This window comes from Perissodus microlepis, chromosome 4, assembly GCF_051167445.1.
Source record: "Perissodus microlepis isolate ML-2025 ecotype Zambia chromosome 4, ASM5116744v1, whole genome shotgun sequence".
Classification (NCBI taxonomy): Eukaryota; Metazoa; Chordata; class Actinopteri; order Cichliformes; family Cichlidae; genus Perissodus; species Perissodus microlepis.
In genome coordinates this window covers 11,705,138-11,724,456 of record NC_140464.1, presented here as the reverse complement: position 1 = coordinate 11,724,456, position 19,319 = coordinate 11,705,138, and the positions used below count along the sequence as shown (strand labels likewise).

The window sequence follows — 19,319 nt, the reverse complement described above, 5'->3', positions numbered from 1 at the left end:
AAAAAGGAGGAGAGCAGAAACGGTGATGGGCGAACAGAACGGGAGGCCAGGAAAGAGATAGGAGGGAGTGTGCGGGGAAGTATATCACAGCAAAAAGGGGGTATAATAGCTAAGGTTTTGAGGGGGGGAAGCTGAGAGACTGGATGAAAATGAGAGGAGAGGAGAGAAATGAGAAGAACTGACTGTTGCAAATAAGATGAGAAAGCAACAAAAGCTTGAAAACACACACACAAGGGGCACTGAGAGAGAATAGGGAGAAAAAAGGCTTTAGAGCAGCTCTTTATTGCAAAATCCAGATGATATGCAATATTCACAAGCCACTAGATTAGCAATTAGTGTCAGTAAAGGCTGTGGATTTCAGCTTTATGAAAGAGAAAAGCCACGCTAAAGCATACTCAAAGGTCATTTTCAGACAAAATGGGAGCATTTACTTGTCTCAGTGAACACACAACATGCAGTTTGGATGGCCTTGGTCTATAAAAATCCAAGCTATTAGAAATGAACTTGTCTCTATAGTTTATTATTTATGTCATTTAAGTCCAGCAATAGTCAACCGCCTCTGTGATCCTGCAACTAATATTTGTGTCAAAAGAGAATTGGTCAAAGTTAGTAACTGTACTCTTCTACTGAGCATCCTTCCCATGTGAACTCGGGGATGTGAAATACACAAGACTGATCGAGATTCATAACAACAAAGTTACCGTGTAGAATTAATTACAAATAATAAATCACTGCAAAGTACCAGGTGTTGCAAGCAGGAGCAATGTGAACCTGACAGGATACAACATGCCTGTCTCTAAGAAATTCTGTTTTTCCAATTACAGTGTGGTTGCTCATGTAATCAGTCACTGTCTGAATTATGTTCAGAGGCACCTTAAAAAAAACAATTACATTAAACTATGCTGAAGTTGCCAGGATAGTAGCTGAGGTAACACCGGAGACTAATTTTGAATTAAGTTCAGACAACAAATGTACTTGGCTGAATATATAGATAGATAGCTATATATATATATGTATATATATAAATATATATATGCTATAGCTGCATTAAATTAATTTGCTTAAATTAATTACAAACAGTATTTGTAATTACCAAATCCATTTTTGCTTCTGTAATAGGTATTCCACTATTACACACCAGGTCTTTAATCAAAGTGATATTTTTAATGCTAAAATGTAATTATTGCTGTTATCCATGAATTTTCAAATTTACTGTTTTACAAAAAAGCAGAAAAAAATGTGAAGCACATTACGATTTTTTGATTAAGATGCCATTTTTTATTTGCATTCCTGAGATGAAAATTTGTCTTAGTGACTGAATGTTACACTTACACAGAAGTCCAATGTGTTATTTGCCAAATAAATAAATAGAAAGGTAAATATATAAGTTTTTGACAGATTTCTAAAATATGTTTTTTTGTTTTTTGACAGGCTATTTAACAAGTGTGTTAAACACACACGCACACACACACACACAGATATATATTCTTCATTTCATGTCTCAGATCTCTATCCACAAAGATGTGCAGTGAGTGCTTAAATATGACCATAAAAAATAGCGAGTGGGTACTGTACTACATATGAGCAAGAACATACAAACCACTATGATAATTGTAGTGACACTTGAAGTAAAGCAAAAGGAAGAGCTAATTTTTGTCACAGCAGTCGATCACTTTCTTCAAATCTTTGAGGTAGAGCACTGACTTTGGTGAGTGATGCACTTTCTCAGCGCCTTTGTAGTTCTAAAAGTATTTATGAATGCAAATTAATTGCATTCAGAATTAATTTCAACAAGGAAACGATCTTTACTATGTTCCCGTCATGGACTCATTTAAATGTAACTGAATCTAATCAACTAATTCAGTGATTTAGTTGAACTAATTCAGCTTCAGTGCTCTGCTTGACATATACTCAAGCAAAAAGTGTAGAGCTGTGAGTTAACAAAATGAAGGGAATAAGGAAATACAAAATGCTGCTTGTGAAGCCTCAAAGTTACATGCTGTTTAGGAAAGTACACGGCGACAAAAAGCTATGTGTTAGTAGCACTCTCTTATTGCCTCCTCTAAAGATATTATTGGCATAAGCCTGTCAGAGTCAGCTCTTATGAATTTATGAGTAGGTCACTGTTTTAAAATTACAATTTTAATATTTCTGCAGGACTGAAAGACGTGTCTTTAACTGTGCAAATTCAATATTGGATTTTAAGACCCTCACTCACTCATTTTTTTTTTTTAATCTTTGCTCCCACTTTTAAATTTAGGATATGGCAACATTTGGACCTGGAAAAAACTGTCAGCTCAGACATTTTAAAAAAAAGCATCTGGCTTGCAACAGCATAGTGAATTCTTTATGTAGCCCTCCATTAGGGCTGTGCGATATGACCAAAAGCTCATATCCATATCATATAAGACATGTATCGTCCTGATAACGATATAAATCACAAAAATTTAACATTTTCTATAAATTCTGTGAATCTTGGCTCGACTTGCGTGAAGTGTTTCCAGCTGGGCGTCGTGTACCTGGAGTCGAGTGTTTTAACGATGTGTGAAACTATATATTTTTAGACATAAGTTGTAACGTATGTAAGTATTAATTACACCGCGTGCTGCGGGGAAAAGCCTGTTCTATCGTTTGAGTCTAAGGTTTATTTTTTATTTTTTAGCACCTGACGGCTCTTTTTTGCTTCTCATCCGTAAATACCCTGCATCTTTCACGTGATTCAGTTTATTTTTAAAAGTCTCAACAGGATCTTGAGCTTTATTGTGAAAGGTTTATGTGGAAAATAAACAAGCGGACAAGCGATGCTTTACCGTCTTGTTGCTAACCACAACGCATAAAAACAGGCGCTTGTGTGTGGTTATATTATAAGAGAAAGAGACAACTTTAAGAAATGAATATAGCCACTACAGTGACCATCAAAACGATGAAAAAATATTGCCGTAAACAGTCTATTTTGCAACACCACGAAACAAACAATAGATGTTTTTATATCGTCATCCGATATATATCGTTATATCGAACAGCCCTACTCTCCATGGAACAAAAAACAAAACAAAACACAGAGCCCTGCATTACAGAAAGCAAAAGCATACACTGAGAACAGTCCCCATTCAAACATTGTGTCACCCTTGGAGAACAGTCGAGAGACTAAGCACTTTGTTGAGAAGATGTGTAAAAACAGCTAGTCCCCTATCCTTAAATAATAGCTACTGTTCAGGGGAAAAGGCAGGGAAGAAAAAAAGCCAGGCAGAGGAGGGGAAGACAGATAAAAATGTCTGCGTGTGCACTAAAGGACCAGGGGCCTTTCCACACGACTGATCTGAGAGCAAAGGCTTAAATACAGGGGAGATGAGAACAGATTCAACCAGTCAGCTGGCACTGCCATCCTGGTATGAGTGGCACACACAAACACACACACGCACACATACACACAAAAAGGCTCGTACACACATCTATCTGGATATGTCAGCACTCTCACATAAACACAAAGATCCATACAGACTCTCGCATGCACACATCACCATGCACTCATGGACATACAGGCACATTATGCACTATACTGTATGCTTGCAAATTCATACCCATCACATTGCAGACTGAAAGGACCTACAAATAGCCTTGTAATGGTCTTCCTGCCACCACTGGTGCACATAAATACGAATACACATGCACACAGCAACGCTTTACACTGTGCTAAATGAAAGTTCTGTGTCAGGGCTTCATCACGTACAGCGCAGCTGCCTGCAATGCCTGCCACATTAAGCAAGCCTAATGGGCTTTCAGATCAGCAGCACTGTGTATGAAGGGTGGTACATTCTCAAGCATTCTGTGGAATCAGCGGGACATTCTGTTTGTCAAGGTACGCATGTCAGGCTGTCAGGGAGACTGCCAGGACAAAGGGGTGGAGGGATTTTCTATATGCCAGTATGATTATGACTTTATTGGCTTGTGTTAGTATGAGTTTGTATTCACAGATGAAAATATTGTTTTTTGTCTCACGCAGCCATTGGATCTCAAAGACAAATGAAAAACTGCACAGTGATTTAAGGGGATAAATATTCACTATGTGAGGCGTACGTGTACAAAGCTCATGCTGGTTAAGAACATTTGCACTAAAGAGCTACTTCCAGAGGAGAATAAATGGGTGTGTGTTAAGGGTAAATATTAGAATGTGCAGCCAGGAGCAGAGTGAGGTTAAAGCATCGCAGATTAGTCGGGACACGGAGGAGGAGCAGGGAGTACACATTAGACTGTGAAGCCATGTGTGATGATCATGCAGGTTTCCAAATGAGCTTTGATTAGTCTAAGAGGGATTTCAGCAGATCTCATCACATCAAAACCCTGCGCTCTTCCTTTAAATTCCACTTCCCTTGTTCTCCTTTCTTTTTTTCTCCTGCTCCTCTGGTCACACTATAAAAGAGAGAATTAATTTCAGCCAAAATTTGACTGCCAAAATTATGTGCGCCAAAACAGTGTGGGTGAACATGAGCCAATGTAAATGTGCAATGTGCCTGATTCCAATAGAAAAAAAAATCTTCTTAATTTCATCCAACCAAATGTTCTGTCTGTGCGCTGATAGTGATTGTGACCGATTATTGCTGTATTATTACTATTCCCGAAGTGCCAGGTCATGCAGATAGGTGGAGGCTTATTTTCATACAAATATATACACCCACAAGTAAAACACAAAGCAACATGATGCCAGTGGCCTAATGGAACACAACATGGGCCACACAGATCTGATGCAACCAAAGGAGAAAAAGAATATCTTCTCAAATTAGAGCCACACCTGTCCAATCATAGCTTTCACAGGGGAAATGTTAAATCCAATATTGATATCAGCACTAATATGAAAACACACCTTACTGTTCCCCACTTTCTTCATTGCTAGCTCCTCCCTGCGGTAACCATGTGTCCTTAAGCTCCTCCTCTTCATTCTGGCTGTCCATCACCCAGCGGCTCATTGGCACAGAGTTGACGGAGAACATACAGCAGATGGTGTGCTGCTGTCTGTGTGGCAGGCCACTAGCAGGACACCCAGCAGCCCCTCCTTTCCCTCCTCGGCCCGCTGCCTACCCCTGCAATTCCCGTTCCTTCCCTCATACACATCTTCCAACAAATACACAACACCCTCGAGCATCACTTCATCCCATCCAGGTCACCTGCTGCCAGGCTTACAACAGCTAGCGCACATGCGACACAAAACGAAACATCTTATGGTACATGGCACATTCAAGGAGGTCACACATATGGCACCATTACATGCACGGATTCCCCCTTATTCTCTTGCCACGCTCCAACTAACATCAAGATGACAAGAAATTTTATTGACATTCTCACATCCACCTTGCTCAGACACACTCTCTCTCTGTCTCCTGTAGAGAGAGTTCAGTTAATGAAGTGCAGCTTTTCTAGCCTGGTCAGCAAGTCAATACACTTACAACCTTCATCACATGTATAAATATTGCATCCTCATTTGCAGTAACCTCAGGCCAGGCCGGCTACAAGTAACGGTGAAACCAACAGGAGCTTACGGTGTGTAAAACAGTCTAAGCTGGCCCGTTGAGTTAAAACAGAATCTTAACGCACTCGTCATGATATAGACAACACTAGAGAATTGTAATATTACATACCCTGTGAGGATGGAGCAATGTTGCTGGAAGCCACAGCACAAGTGAAGACGATCCAGACTGCAAGAGCCATGCTTGAGGCCGAGAAGTGTAAGGAACTGGTCTAGGTGGTCAGAGGTGGTCAGCAGGCACAGGTGAGTTGGGGGGCACTTCCTCAGCTTACACCCACCTTGAGGGTGAACCTGCAGGCAAAGGGGAAAGAAAAAACACGGAATTAGGAGCCTCTTAAAATTCTGTATGTGCATACGTCAACAAAAAGGAAATTATTTTTTCTTCTCTGTACAGCATTTAAATAAGAAGAGAGGAGAGGAGAGGTGAGGAGAGGAGAGGAGAGGAGAGGAGAGGAGAGGAGAGGAGAGGAGAGGAGAGAGGCTCCCCCTGTGGTGGTCAGGTAGAATGATCAGTTGGGAAATCGGAGGCCATTTTGTGCAAGATGGCTTGGCAACAGCTGTTGCCACTACCAGCTCATCACTCTCAAGTGTTTGGACGCTTGATTGAATCAGACTTGCTACATATGTTTTGGGGCTGTTAACAGAGTTATTTTCACGTGAAAAATGCATGTCTTCTCTATGTGTGCGTGTGTTTGTGTTTGCAGGCGTGCATACAAATCGAGACAGTGAAAAGCGGTGACTCAGTCAGCGGTGCTGCGGGGCTCACACATCTCATTTGCCTAATGAAATAAATCACAATCTGGAACTTGAGCTCTGATTTTTTGACAGTGGAGCCTGCTCTGCCCCTTCAGGGGCTAGAAGGCAGAGAACAGTAAAGATGGTATCGTTACAGCTAACACTGCTCCTGCTGAGTTTGCTGATGGAGCAGACAGATTGGTCTACATCCCTTTGTGTTGTATGAGTGTTTGTTTGTTTTAGTGGGGAGCCGGTTGCTTTGTCTTATTTCATTTACTGCATGATACACACACATGCTCTCTCACACACACACTGGGATACTGTATGGAGCTTTTATTGACTCCATTCATTTTCTGAGCATGTGCTCTATACCAGTTTCAACTAACCTACAGTCAGCACTTCACTCTTGCTACCAATCAGCCACATAACATAACGCATGTCGAATATTATTTAAGTCCACTCAAGAACACCACCAAAATACACACTTGTGACTTATCAGGGTCTGGATACAAGACCTTTGGATATGTCTGCAGTATGTGGCATTGGGGCTCTAGTAGATTTGGGGACATCATGGACGGCCTTGCTCCATGGTATGGTCTGTTGAGTTTGGATTTGGGATCAGTGCTTTGGCTTTTCTGGTTGTATTTCTTGGGTTTCCTCAGGTACTTTTTTGCAGTATGAGTGCATTTTCCAGCTTGGTGGTGCCAACACCACGAGCAGGATGCTTTGCTCCATTTTTGTTTTAGCTTTCTGGGATGTGTCAATGTAACATTTAGATGTAGAGCATCAACTTTTCCATTCACTTTGGCTTTCAACAATTTTAATGTTGTGGTCGATGGTCTATTGTGACAGTTTTAGCTCCACATATTTGTGTGAGATGAAAAAAAAAGGAATCCTAATCTAGAGCCAAACTTTCCAAATGCAAGCAAATATATCTCGCTTAATCACACACAAAAGATCAAACATAAAAATGCATGATTGTGATAAATCTTTAAGATGACAGATTTAGTGCATACTGCAGACTATGTGACATCCTCAAATAGTTCAGAGAAATTTTTATCATACTATGTATATATCTGTACAAAAATAAATATAATCCTAATCTTGATTATAAACCTGAACTCAGAATACAAAACAGACAGTTGGGATTATAAAAGTCCCTGCATTTTTCATTTATCAAAGCTTTTCATTCTGCTAAATATATCAACACACACAACATCAAGCGGGCATGGCTGTGCTTTTCATCTGGTAGCAAAGACGGCAGGGCGTGAGCGGCTTCGCCCCTCTCTTTATCATCGCTGATTTGGTTTTTCCTTCGACCTCTCCAGCCGCGCCTCTTTGTGACCTTCTCTGATATTTAACCTCTTCCCCAGTGGCAATGCGGGCCCACAACCTGCCCGGGTGTCGCTGCATGGATTAGTATGTTGGATATCGCAGAGTACAAGCAAGGCAGAGAGAGAGAGATGCAGAGAGCAAATAGCAAAGAGGGAGAGAGAATAAAAGCAGAACAGAGTGGCAAGCACATTCACAGCAGCTGTTCTTTGCACCAGCGTTTATTTCTATCATACAGTGTATGCACAACACACAGACACACACACACAACCTCTGCACTAATGCAGCTTGTGCCTTAATTTGAGTGTTGTGTGACCACCCTCTATGATCAGCAGTTGAGAGAAAAGGACATGCTCAGAGGGAGGGCAGGAGGGACAAAGAAAAAGTAGAAGAGCAGTAAACAAACAGCAATAGACATGCAATGTACTACTCAGCTCCACAGCTCTCACGGCATTTACTCTCAAGCTATCCCGCAGCCCCCACCTCATCCCCAATCTCGCTTTATTATTGATGGTCAAAAAGTAATTCCATTCAGTGCAATGACACGCATTTGTTTTTCCTACCAACATTTGTGCTTCAGTGTAAGAAAAATCTGTCTTTTCTCCTGTTTCTTTTGATTGTGCTTCTTTCTGTGCTTTTCAACAATAGCTCTCCTGTGGTCTCTGAAGAGGGCCGGGTAAAGAGAGCAAGGAGGGAGGCAAGGCTGGTGATTGAGGGAGAGAAGGAGAGAGAGAGAGGGAGCTGGGTGGATAAATTGGTTTTATTTTGTGACAAAAAAGAAAGCTGGCATTATGAAATGTTCATTTTCAGTGTGATGGGGAGGGAGAACAGAAGGAATAAAGGAAGAATGCAAGGCCAAAGTGAATGAAATGAGACAAAAAGAGATGACAAAACAAAGGAATGAGGTGATCAAGAAATGAAAAGAGAGGAAGCATCACACAGACCGAGTAACTAACAAATAAAGAACAAAAAGAGAAAGGGAAGTGAAGGATGACTTTCTGTACAGGGAGAATAAATTCTAGAGAATGGGAGGGGAAACAGCTGAAAATAGCCAAGTGAGAACAGCAAAAGGAATAGTAAAAATGGACGAGTAAAGGCAAAAGGGAAAGTATTTCTTCTGCTTGTATCTATGAGTCAGCGTGCCTCTGGGTGGAAGAAGGTTAGGACTCTTTGGAGGGTGTGAGATGGGTGTCTTCTCTCTTCGTGCTCTCCCTACTTGGAGGATGTTACATGCCTGAGGCCAAAGCCTGCCCTTTTGCACTGATCACATCCACCATTATTATCATCACTGTTTCTCTTCTAATAGAGCAGAACATCATATCCCTGTGAGACTGGAACCCACAAAAAGCGAGAGCGGACGGCAATTTCAGAGCACTGGTGTAAAGGTGAGGAGGATGACGAATAAAGCAAAGCCGGGCAAATGGCGATCGCTTGTGTTAACACAAAGACAAACGTGGCAGATTTACATTTAAGTGCACAGATCTGCTATCTTGTTTCACATGCTACACTCTGTTTCTTTAGCTATTAATTTACAGGCCGCCTTGATCCAAAGCAAATAACCTCATTATCCACTTCTATTGGATCATTACGATAATCACCATGATCATTAGAATCTGTTTGCTATAGCAGACATGCTCATCAAGAACAGGGTGACACAAGTCCTTTCAGTGCAGAGTGGGGGAAATGTTAAAAGCTGTGTGTGTCTGTCACATGAACCATTCACGTTAACCCCATCACTCAAATCATTTCTGTGCAGAAGAAAGAGGCATTTAGTAACATTACCTGACCAGAATCAAGAGACAGAAGAACAAAGAGTTTACGTGGACAGTTTTTGCTGCATAATTAGAAAAGCTGGCGCAACTCTCAGAGCTGCTACAGCTTCAGGCTTTCTCTCTCCTGTTTTCTCCCACAAAAGGGAAGTTGATATCAAGGTGGAGGAGACAAGTATGATAAGTGTGAGTGAAATCACTTTACGTGTGTGTGTGTGTGTGTGTGTGTGTGTATGTGTGTGTGTGTGACTGGCCAACGCCTCGGCAGAAAGTTTTCCAACTCGATTGAACAAACGCTGCAGCTTTTAAAGCAAATTTTCTGAGGTTTCCAAAAATAGCTTGTACCCATAAAGTGTTCTGGGACCTCCTAACATCTTAATTAGCATTTCAGTACATTCGAAAATGAGGTATGCTGAGAGAACAAGCCAAAATCATGCAGGGCAATGGGGGGCGACGCGGGGATCACGATAACACAAACACAAATTTATTCAGCTGGGAAAACACTCGTGATTGATTTAAAGATTTGACAGTCATAAATTATGACGGTCAGTTTCTTCATGCAAAGAGAAGTCTTTCCATCTGATGATGAAGCACCAGCGCTTCCCGTGCTATTAGGATTGATGTTTATGCCTCAGATGCTTCAACAACAAATAGTTGGTTCAGTAGCAAAGCTCCCGCTATGAAGGAAATGATTGCCTCCTAGCAACCGACACAGCCGAGCGTGCGAAACTGAATGGCAATCACTCACTTGCAAATCAGAAAGTGATGCAAACTGCTGCATTAAATATTTGTAATCAAGTAAAAATTCAGTTCAAAAAGACATGCGATTAAATTGGAATAAATTGAAAACAAATACATGTTGTATTTACTCTGCGCTGCTTGGGTTTGGCATCAGTCATGTCCAAGGCAGGCACTTCATTTCAGAGGAAAGTATTATTTGCGGAGGTTATCTATGCCGTATTGTGTATAGTATGATGAGATGGCAAAGAATGACAAAAACCTGTGCTTTGCCTGGGGGCCTCTAAGTAATTCTCCCTCTGACTCATTGGTGCCGAAGCTTTGTCACACTCGATACTCCTTTGTACTCTCTTGAGTTAGGCAAGAGGGAGCCATACAAGGAAGTGTAACAATAAATTAGGATGAGATGGAATTCATTAATTACTTCTTCACCTCCATAAAACTAATCACTCGCCAAAGTGAATATAATTATCCTACTTTTCCTTTCGAAATGTACCAGACATACCATGAAATATCATTACCGCCACCATCTGCAATCAAGCTTTGCTGAGTGGGAGTCTGTACTTCTACTGACAAATCTGTCTTCCAAGATGCTGAGGTATGACAGTCAAATTTAATGATTAAATGATTATCCAAATTAGCCCAATTGGTAAGTTGGACTTAACAGTTACATCTGCATGTCAAAATGAATCATTAATAGAGAACATGCAATCATATCAATCTGGTACTGAGAAAGAATTTCTCTTAATTTTAGTGCTATTTAAATTGAATGGATTGAATTTTGCTATATTGAGAAAAAGTGATTCGAAAGAAAAGGAAATCATGACATTTTCATTTCATTTCATAAGAATTGTGGCATTTTCCACAAAGTACAATATGAGCTCTGTACACTTAACATCTGATAGCACCTTGAATAAACCGCTGCCCTCCCAACCTCTTCATTGTTATCCTCCAGTTGGGCCTATCGTTAATCTCCCTAATCCTTTTTGGTAAAGCTAGCATGCTAGCAACGACAACATAATAGCATTAGATATTATTCCTACACAACAACCTGATTTTATTGCATTTGCATTGATGCTGAGCAGCCCACTTGCTTGACCATAGTGAGAAATGATAGCCTCCTGTAACGTTAACACGAGAGCAGTAATTTAGGATGGATAATATTGTTAAGCTAGCAGCAGCTACACAAGCACATTCAGGTCAGATCATCCCAACACCTCCATTTACTGGGGTAGGTCAGTTAAGGGCGAAGCTCTGGTGTGGTAGTATCTTGCTGGCTGCAGCAGCAGGGCTGTTTATATAATGACACCATTGTGCCGTCTGTGTGCAGATGGAACATCAGAGCTCTTGTAATGGCCTGTGTATTAGGGCCAATGTGTTTGATTACTGACTCAGGGAGAGCAGGGATAGGCTGTGTAGTCAACAGGGAATAAGACTCTCTCCAAAAGAGCAACCCAGTGAAGAAAGACCTATTTGAAGAAACAGAAGGAAAGAGGGAAGAGACAAAAAACAGGGGGAGACTTTAATGGAAGTGTGCTTTAAGGGAATGCAAATGAGACATGGGAATCTGCAGAGCTGCAGAACACAGTGGAGAGATATCAAACATGGCTAGTGTGGCTGCCAAAGAGGTAAAGGCAAAGGGAATGGGGAGTGAGGAAAAAAAAAAAAGCCATTCTCACTTTATTCAACAGACACTCCTCTACATTATTTCCTGCTTCAGTATCAGCCCTTGGATGTAACTCTCCACAAACCCCAACCCACACACCTCCTCATCTCTAGAGTATATGCTTTGACTATTAATATTATTTCTGCAACAGTAGTAGTTGTTTAAAAAGTCACAGTACCTATAAAGCAGTCAGTAAGAGCCCAATATTCCTGAGGGACAGCTGTACATGCTAACCAGAGTACATGAATACCTGAAGGGGGTCGACTGTGTGCGATAACAGTGCAGCATCTGTGAATGAGCGATAGAGATAGGCTGCTGCTAGCCACCGAGTCAGTCTGTTCGTCAACACTGACACCGCGCTGAAGAGAAAGCATGCTCCCAGCCTGGTCTTCAGTGTCTCCAGTGTGGCCTGTGATTTATTGTGGCTGTGGAGAGCTTGTCACTGTTCATTATTACTGATGCAACAGGAGGCAATGCCACTACCCATCAATGCTTGCCCTGTGATGCCTGCCACGGCTGCCAGAGGAAGTGACCTTAGCACCCACCTGTCTTCTCACACAAATACTGGTTGCAGCCAAAGTCTAATGAGCTCTAATATCTTACGGGGATTAAACCCTTGACCCAGTTTGGCATCCATCCCTTAACCAATGTTAACCATTTCAAAAACATTTATTTAGCTTCATTCAGTCAATTTCGCACCAAACAAATGGCAAAGCCTCATTTTATACAACACATAACTTTATCTTGTTTCTAATGGGGTTTTTTATTCTTCCCCATTCTTCCTAACCTCACAGTCAGATTAGATATACTCACTATCAGTCAACCTGCGCTGTCAACTTTGTCAGCATGAGTTGCACTGCAAATCAATGAAATGAAATGAATAATTCACTATGACCATTAAGTCTAAACAAAAAGAGTGATAACTGCCGGCTCCGACATTAATCTTATGAGCCACCAACAATGGATTATGATATAACATGATAATGTTATGAAATTGTACTCTCTAGTGATGCTTCATCCCACCCTTTTCACCGAGCTGTTCCCAGATGTCACTTGGCTGTGACTGGCAGGTTGCCACCCCAAGTGCCTGTGCACCGCCAGGCCCAGCTAGATCCATCTTCATTAAGGACAAAAGCGCTGTGAGTTGTGTGTGTTATTATCAGTGCCTATTAATCTGAAAGCTCCAACAAGGCAATCCCCGTCTCACTGTTGCACTACAGTTCACAACAGCAAAGCACATGGAATGAAGAAGCACACTATGGATGCAAACCAAACACACTGAGAGTGTGAGTGTCATCGCTAGCCAGAGCTCGCTCTCTCTAAAATTAACAATGATAACAGACTTAAACAATTTGTAGATAATATGTAGACAACACAAAGTGAGACAGGAAAAAGTGAATTCATAGCTGTTTAGCTACCTTTGGGATTCACCCAAGGCAAACTGTAGACACCACGTCCCAAGTGCTGGTTTATGCTAAGATGCACATAGTCAGGGCTCGGAGCACTTGCACACATGTTCGCACACATGCACACAATCACACATGTACACACACTGAAGAGCCCACCGGGGCACCACATGTGATGTTGACCCAGTTTAGATCTGTGGCACAAAGTAGAGCAGGGATTCAGAACAAAAAGAGACAGTGACATTTAAAAATAGGTTGACATTCTTTTCATCTCATTGCTGAGACCCATACAATGGAAGTATCCATCTTTTGTGTCAGTGGCACTATCCACTAATTATTCCGTTACATCTTCAACCTGCCACTTTAGAGACCGACATTCTTTACACGGGCATCAGTTTGGTTTGAATGAAGCTAGTTAGTCAGAAAGGCCTACTAAAATCTACGAATGTACGCATTTTATTGGGAAAAAGGGCAATTATTTGTTACAGACTAACTATTTTAATCATTTCCAATGAAGTCTGTGGAGGACTGTGATCACAGGGTGAGTAGTGAAAAGTACCAACATTTTGTTTTTATAGATTTTTGTTTTGTACATTGTTGTACCGTGACTAGTTAACAAAAATTTGTGTTCAACTTTTCAGTCATCTGATGAGACGTTGTACTTCTATTTCTAAATATCTTTGAAAAAGCCACCTTTTAATTCATTTTCCAGACTGATGGTTTGAGTTTCTAACATAATAGCTCAAGAGTGCTGTTTTTAGCAGCCCTAATGTCTAATTTGCAGTCTCATACACACACACACACACACACACACACACACACACACACACACACACACACACACACACAAAGACACGCAGCACTTCAGTGAGTTTTTTAGCTTTTCGAATGAGAGGACATTAATTAAACCTCAGATGATTACATCTGGACATTTATCACCACACTGCTTTCTCTCCTCATGATAGCTGAGCAGTAGATTAACTAGTTTATGCCGATTTAAATCCAACCAAAATTTAACTTGAACTGTACTCCCTTGCCCATCCGTAGCTGTCTGGAGTTATCCAGAGAGATTATTTTGTTGTGGGTCACAGGACTAGAGTGCGGGTGTGTGTTATGCCGATGCAAACATATCTACCTTTTCCAAATGCATATGTCAGAGTGATTTGTATTGTGGAATGGGGTGAGTGTATGTTTATGTGTGTGTATGAGTGATGTATCTGATTTGATAGTACTGACCCCAATCTGCCTGCCAAGGTTATCCAGCTTAAGGATGTGCCGAGTGGGCATCAGGAGATTCTGACACAGCAGGCCTGACTGCCCCAATTTTAAAACATGGCTGTCATTCACTTTCTTTCTTTTTTCCCCATCTCTGTGTACCTTTCTGTCTACACACACGCACATATTTGAAGACATGGACACAGCACACCAGTGGTCTTCATAGCCACTTAGGAATAACTGAGTAGCATTCACGGGTATGTGCACACACAAAAACACATGCATCCTATTCAACTAAATGTCATTTAATATGTACCTGTAAACTGAAAGAACTGAACTGGTGATTAAGAAACACTGCTAAATAGTGCTGCAAACAGACAAGGGACACATTCATGTTTCTGACACATTCCCTTTCAATCAGACAAGTGCAAGCATTCATGCTATGAGGTCCTTGAGGAGGAAAAAGTGGTGGTGGTCTGATTATTAGACAGGACCTCTGGGAGAAACAGCCCAAAGCTTGGGGGTTCAGTCAATCCGGGCATAACAGGTGCTACTTTACACTGTCTGCTTCTGTTAATTATCAACAAAGCAGTGCTGGAAACATTTACCGGAATTCACACCAGGTGAACACCCATTAGTGCATGGAGAGTACCCAGAGGGTCTGTACAGACCACCTCTCCAACTACAAATCATGGAGTGAAACTAAGCAACTATACACACATGAACCCAGAAATTAAATGCTAGTCAAAGTACTGTTCAGTATCCGAACTGTGTAATACCATTACTCTTATTGTCCAAATATCCTCTACCCACTGCATTTAATCATCATTACTGTGCAATATTTAATACGTTTCCGTAACCTTTCCTAATCTTTATTTATTCTTGAATATGTATATAACGCTGCAAAACTGTGCACCTTTTTTTTACATGTCTGTGCTGGATAGGAGTTGCTTTTAATCTCATTGTACATGCGAATAATGACAATAAGAATGCATTCTTTTCCAGTCAATTCAAACAACACAACTGCAAACACTGCTATGCACTCATAGCACATGCAGTTGTAGATTTCTGAGTTACGGACACTGGGCCAATGGTTACACATAAACACAAAAACGTTCACACACAAGAAGTCAGCTCTGTCTCTCTCCTCAGTTTCTTTTTTTCTTTTCAAATACTCATTTTTCCCTTCATCCCTTCCTGTCCCCAGAGGCCCAAGTACATCAGTTCATCGACACATTTCATTCTGGTCGGTGGTCTCTATGGAGCCTCCTGTTTGATGCGACCTTTCTGCCCTTTCGTTCTGGGAGTCTCAGGCATCTGGTCACTCTGAATCATTCCCTCCGTCTGCTTTTGTTTGGGAAAAAAGGTTCGGCAGAGAAAGGGAACCAAGCGCATAAAGGGAGATGAATCAACAGACATCTCATGGCGCCTGCTATCCAAGTGAAGTATAGTACTGTTTGAACTCATCCACCTTATCATCCCTCCCCTTCCACCCATCTCCCTTCAACCTTACATTTCTCCCCCTCCACACACCGTAATGCCCCTGTTTTGTGCTTGCATGCTCCCGAATCCCTCACTGGTTCTCATCCTATTTTCACATCTCATCATCATATCCCAGTTTGCTTCATTCCCATAAATAATGAAAGAGATTCTGACTGGGTGAAAATAAATAACTCTGAGTCAATCAAGTGGGGACTTGCAGACATTCCACCAGATGCTTTCACGAAAGCGAGACAGAGCTTTGGTGGCTCATATAAGAGATGTGTGTAGGCTATGAGGCAACTGAAAGAAAAAGTAAATTATTCAGGTGGCATTCTATTTTGCAGCAAAGTCGCCTAAACCAGTCTACTTTTGCTCTGCTTAGAAGACAGGAGCATAAAAAACAACAAGAAACCAAAAAAAAAAAAAAAACCCACAATTTTTTTTTTCACAAAGTGAAAAATTTAAAATGCAAATGGGCATTCACTGACAACAGCACTCAGTCATAAACTGAAACACCCTTAAAGATAACTAAACACATGCAAATAAGCTGATTAGCTAAATATGCAAATTAATTCATTATTTGTAGAAGGCATTTATATGTTAATTGACACATGGCTCACTGAGGATTAATTATTTATATACAGTATACATTAAGCATAGAATAATTTACTAAAACGCATGTAGATAAAAAGATAACAATTATGTGTCTTTATTCTCTTCTTTCTGATCTGACATATTGCACTGACCAAGAGTACAAATTGAGAAAAATCTCACTCTCATGTTCATGAAGCTGAACAGAGCTTCTACGAATACTCCAAAGCAGAACGCTTGCTTTGCATTCAGAGAGGATGGGCGTGGAGGGAGTGATGCTAGCTGTGAAGCTCTGTAGGTTTCTCTATTCTCCTTCTCTCTCCCCTTCTTTTCTTCTCTTTTTTTATTGTGTCTAATCCCCACTTTCTCTTGGCCCCTTTGACCTGTGCAGGTCTCACGTTTCTGGCTCTCGCAGCAAGCATCCAATCGATAGATGGATCTGACTTTACCCTGACTCAATAACCTTTCATGCACATCCTCTTCCTCTAAGGAGTGGATGCGCATGTGTGTGTTTGAGTGCGTGTGCCATTAGAGGAAGGCTCTGGGTCTGCATGTGCAAGTTTGTGCTTGCAAGGCATGGTTTTGGGCTTTTTTGGCAGAGTTGTTGATGTGTGTGTGCGTCTGTGTCTGCCAGCTTCAGTCTCTCACCCTAGGGCCTAGAAGTCACGGCAGTGTGAAAACAGATTGATTTCTCCCCTCCCACACACAAACAATTAACTACACAGCGCTCAATTAGACACACGCTGGAGACGCCTCCAGACAAGCCTTTGCCTTGACCTGGGATCTGTTTCCTGCACACCAACCTATAGTACTTCATTATGCCAACAAAGCATGAGAGGTGTGGAAGGTGATGGGAGCAACTGAGATGATAGTAGGAAGGCATTTATGTGCCTTGCTCGGACAAAATTAGCTCCTCCTGTTGTGCATGGCATCTTCCTAGGATTATGTGTCCCAGCACAAAATGAGCCAAGATTATCTTTAATGATGTCAACGGTGTGCAGTTTCATTTTCACTGGTGTTCACACACTGCTCCACAGCTTGCGCTGCTAGCTGAGTAAGCGGAGTTAGGATGCTAATTTAAAGACAGGGGAATTCCAGTGGAGCGTGGAACTATCTGTATCAGCCGCCCCATGTCCACCTTTGGGACCAATATCCACGTAACACATGTTGATCATCCAGTAAAGGACAAACAAGGTTGTCATCCCTCCGTCAGCTTTCTGTCACTTTTCATTTTTCCAAGTGAAACACTCCAGTGAGCATGTCTTTCTCTGTATCCCTCTCCCTTTCTGTGAGCCAAGACATTTGTCAGAATTTCAACAGTGTCCACTGCTTGAGTAAATCGAGCTTTGTTTGTTGGCTGCCTAGAAAAACATGTCTATTGTCTACATCTACTCAAGCAAACACAATATATCTGCTATTTACCATCCTTAAATCTTATATTAAAGGGTGATTAATTCAACTCCGAATGCAATTAATGCCACATCACTGTTGGTTTTAAAAAAGATTATTACATCATCTATCATCATTTTAACACATGATCAAAATACCATCAAATTAACCAAATTCATTATTACCCAATGAAGAAAAAGACATAAAAGAAAATTAAAATGCATTTTCCTTCATAAACATAAACAAAGAGTGGGACTCAGGACATTATTTCCACAGATATCTTTCCACTGCCACATGGCCAAGTCATGCCATGCTTTGCATGTGTCATTCATAACACATGCTTGGACTAAGGGAGATAATATAATTCTGAGAGAATGCGTGTGCGTGTGTGTGTGTCTATGTGTTTATGAAAGCCACAGCAAATGAAAGCGAGAGTGAGAGAATGAAACTGAGAATTCATAGGAGTACAAGCTCCAGTGAGTGTTAACATTTCTAATTATCTCACTGTCACGTCTGGAGGCTAAGAAGATAACACCTGAAGTCACCAGGGTGGAGAGCAGGCACACACACACACGCACATAGTACACAAATACTCACACACAGCCAGTCCCACAAGCTGATACACCTCCCACCTCCTGCACTTCCATGCAAGGCCTTCAGATTTGTCTCTCTCTGCATGATTGCCTCTACCTCACACTCCTCTTTTTCTACTGTTCCCTAATTTTTTCTCCCTCTTTTTTGCAGTCACACCCTCTGTGTGAAGAATAAAGTGAGGTCCAGCTTGCGGGCTCTCCCCTGTTTACCTACGTATACACTGATGTCAAGACGCTGCCTTTGCCTCACCCCTGCTGCCCATTTGCAGGCAAGGCCATCACTATACTGCACATTTGCACTGATGTTTATCCTTGTCATGCCCATTGAACATGGTTTAAATCCTGTGTTTGATATTAAATCCCATGCTATGGGGCTTGATGGTTACTCTACTGATCAAATAAGTACCAGTGGGAAGGCGGATGGATTTAACTGATTTTAGTATGCACAACAGTCCATTCCGCCTCTGATCCTAATGTACATCACAGCTGAGGGATTTGCATTCAAACCACAGAATAGTTTGTCCACTACCATTTCAATTTAAACCTGTTTATTTTAAAATATACAGAGACATAAGATTTGACTTCACAGTATAGCACTTCATTACTAGGTGTGTCATCATAGCCAACGTGCTACATTCTACAGCTTGCCTAAAGGTTGATAAAATATTCACAGACCAGTGTGTTACAGCAATATCTGGAGCTGTGAAGGTTTTTAAGGTCAGCTTTCACAGAGACCAGCTCTTGCCAGGCTGTCCTGTTTTGCCTACAGATCCTGTAGAAGGCCTTTTGGTAGTGACAGCCATTCTCCTGTGACTTCATTCTGTCACCCAGCCATCCGCCATCCCTTTCCTGCTAAATGCATGTAGTGTGAAAGCTGGCAAC

The 19,319-nt window shown here is 41.4% G+C and overlaps 1 protein-coding gene across 2 annotated transcripts in view; it reads right to left on the bottom strand.

The window, feature by feature from the left end:
* The window catches only part of adgrl1a (adhesion G protein-coupled receptor L1a), a 118,280-nt gene that overhangs the window by 54,497 nt on the left and 44,464 nt on the right, over nt 1-19,319 (bottom strand). For both annotated transcript variants that reach the window (XM_084925714.1, XM_084925713.1), the window contains exon 2: nt 5,634-5,812. In XM_084925714.1, coding sequence (XP_084781840.1) covers nt 5,634-5,703 — 70 coding nt within the window. In that variant the 5' untranslated portion in view covers nt 5,704-5,812. The remainder of the gene's footprint in view (nt 1-5,633; nt 5,813-19,319) is intronic.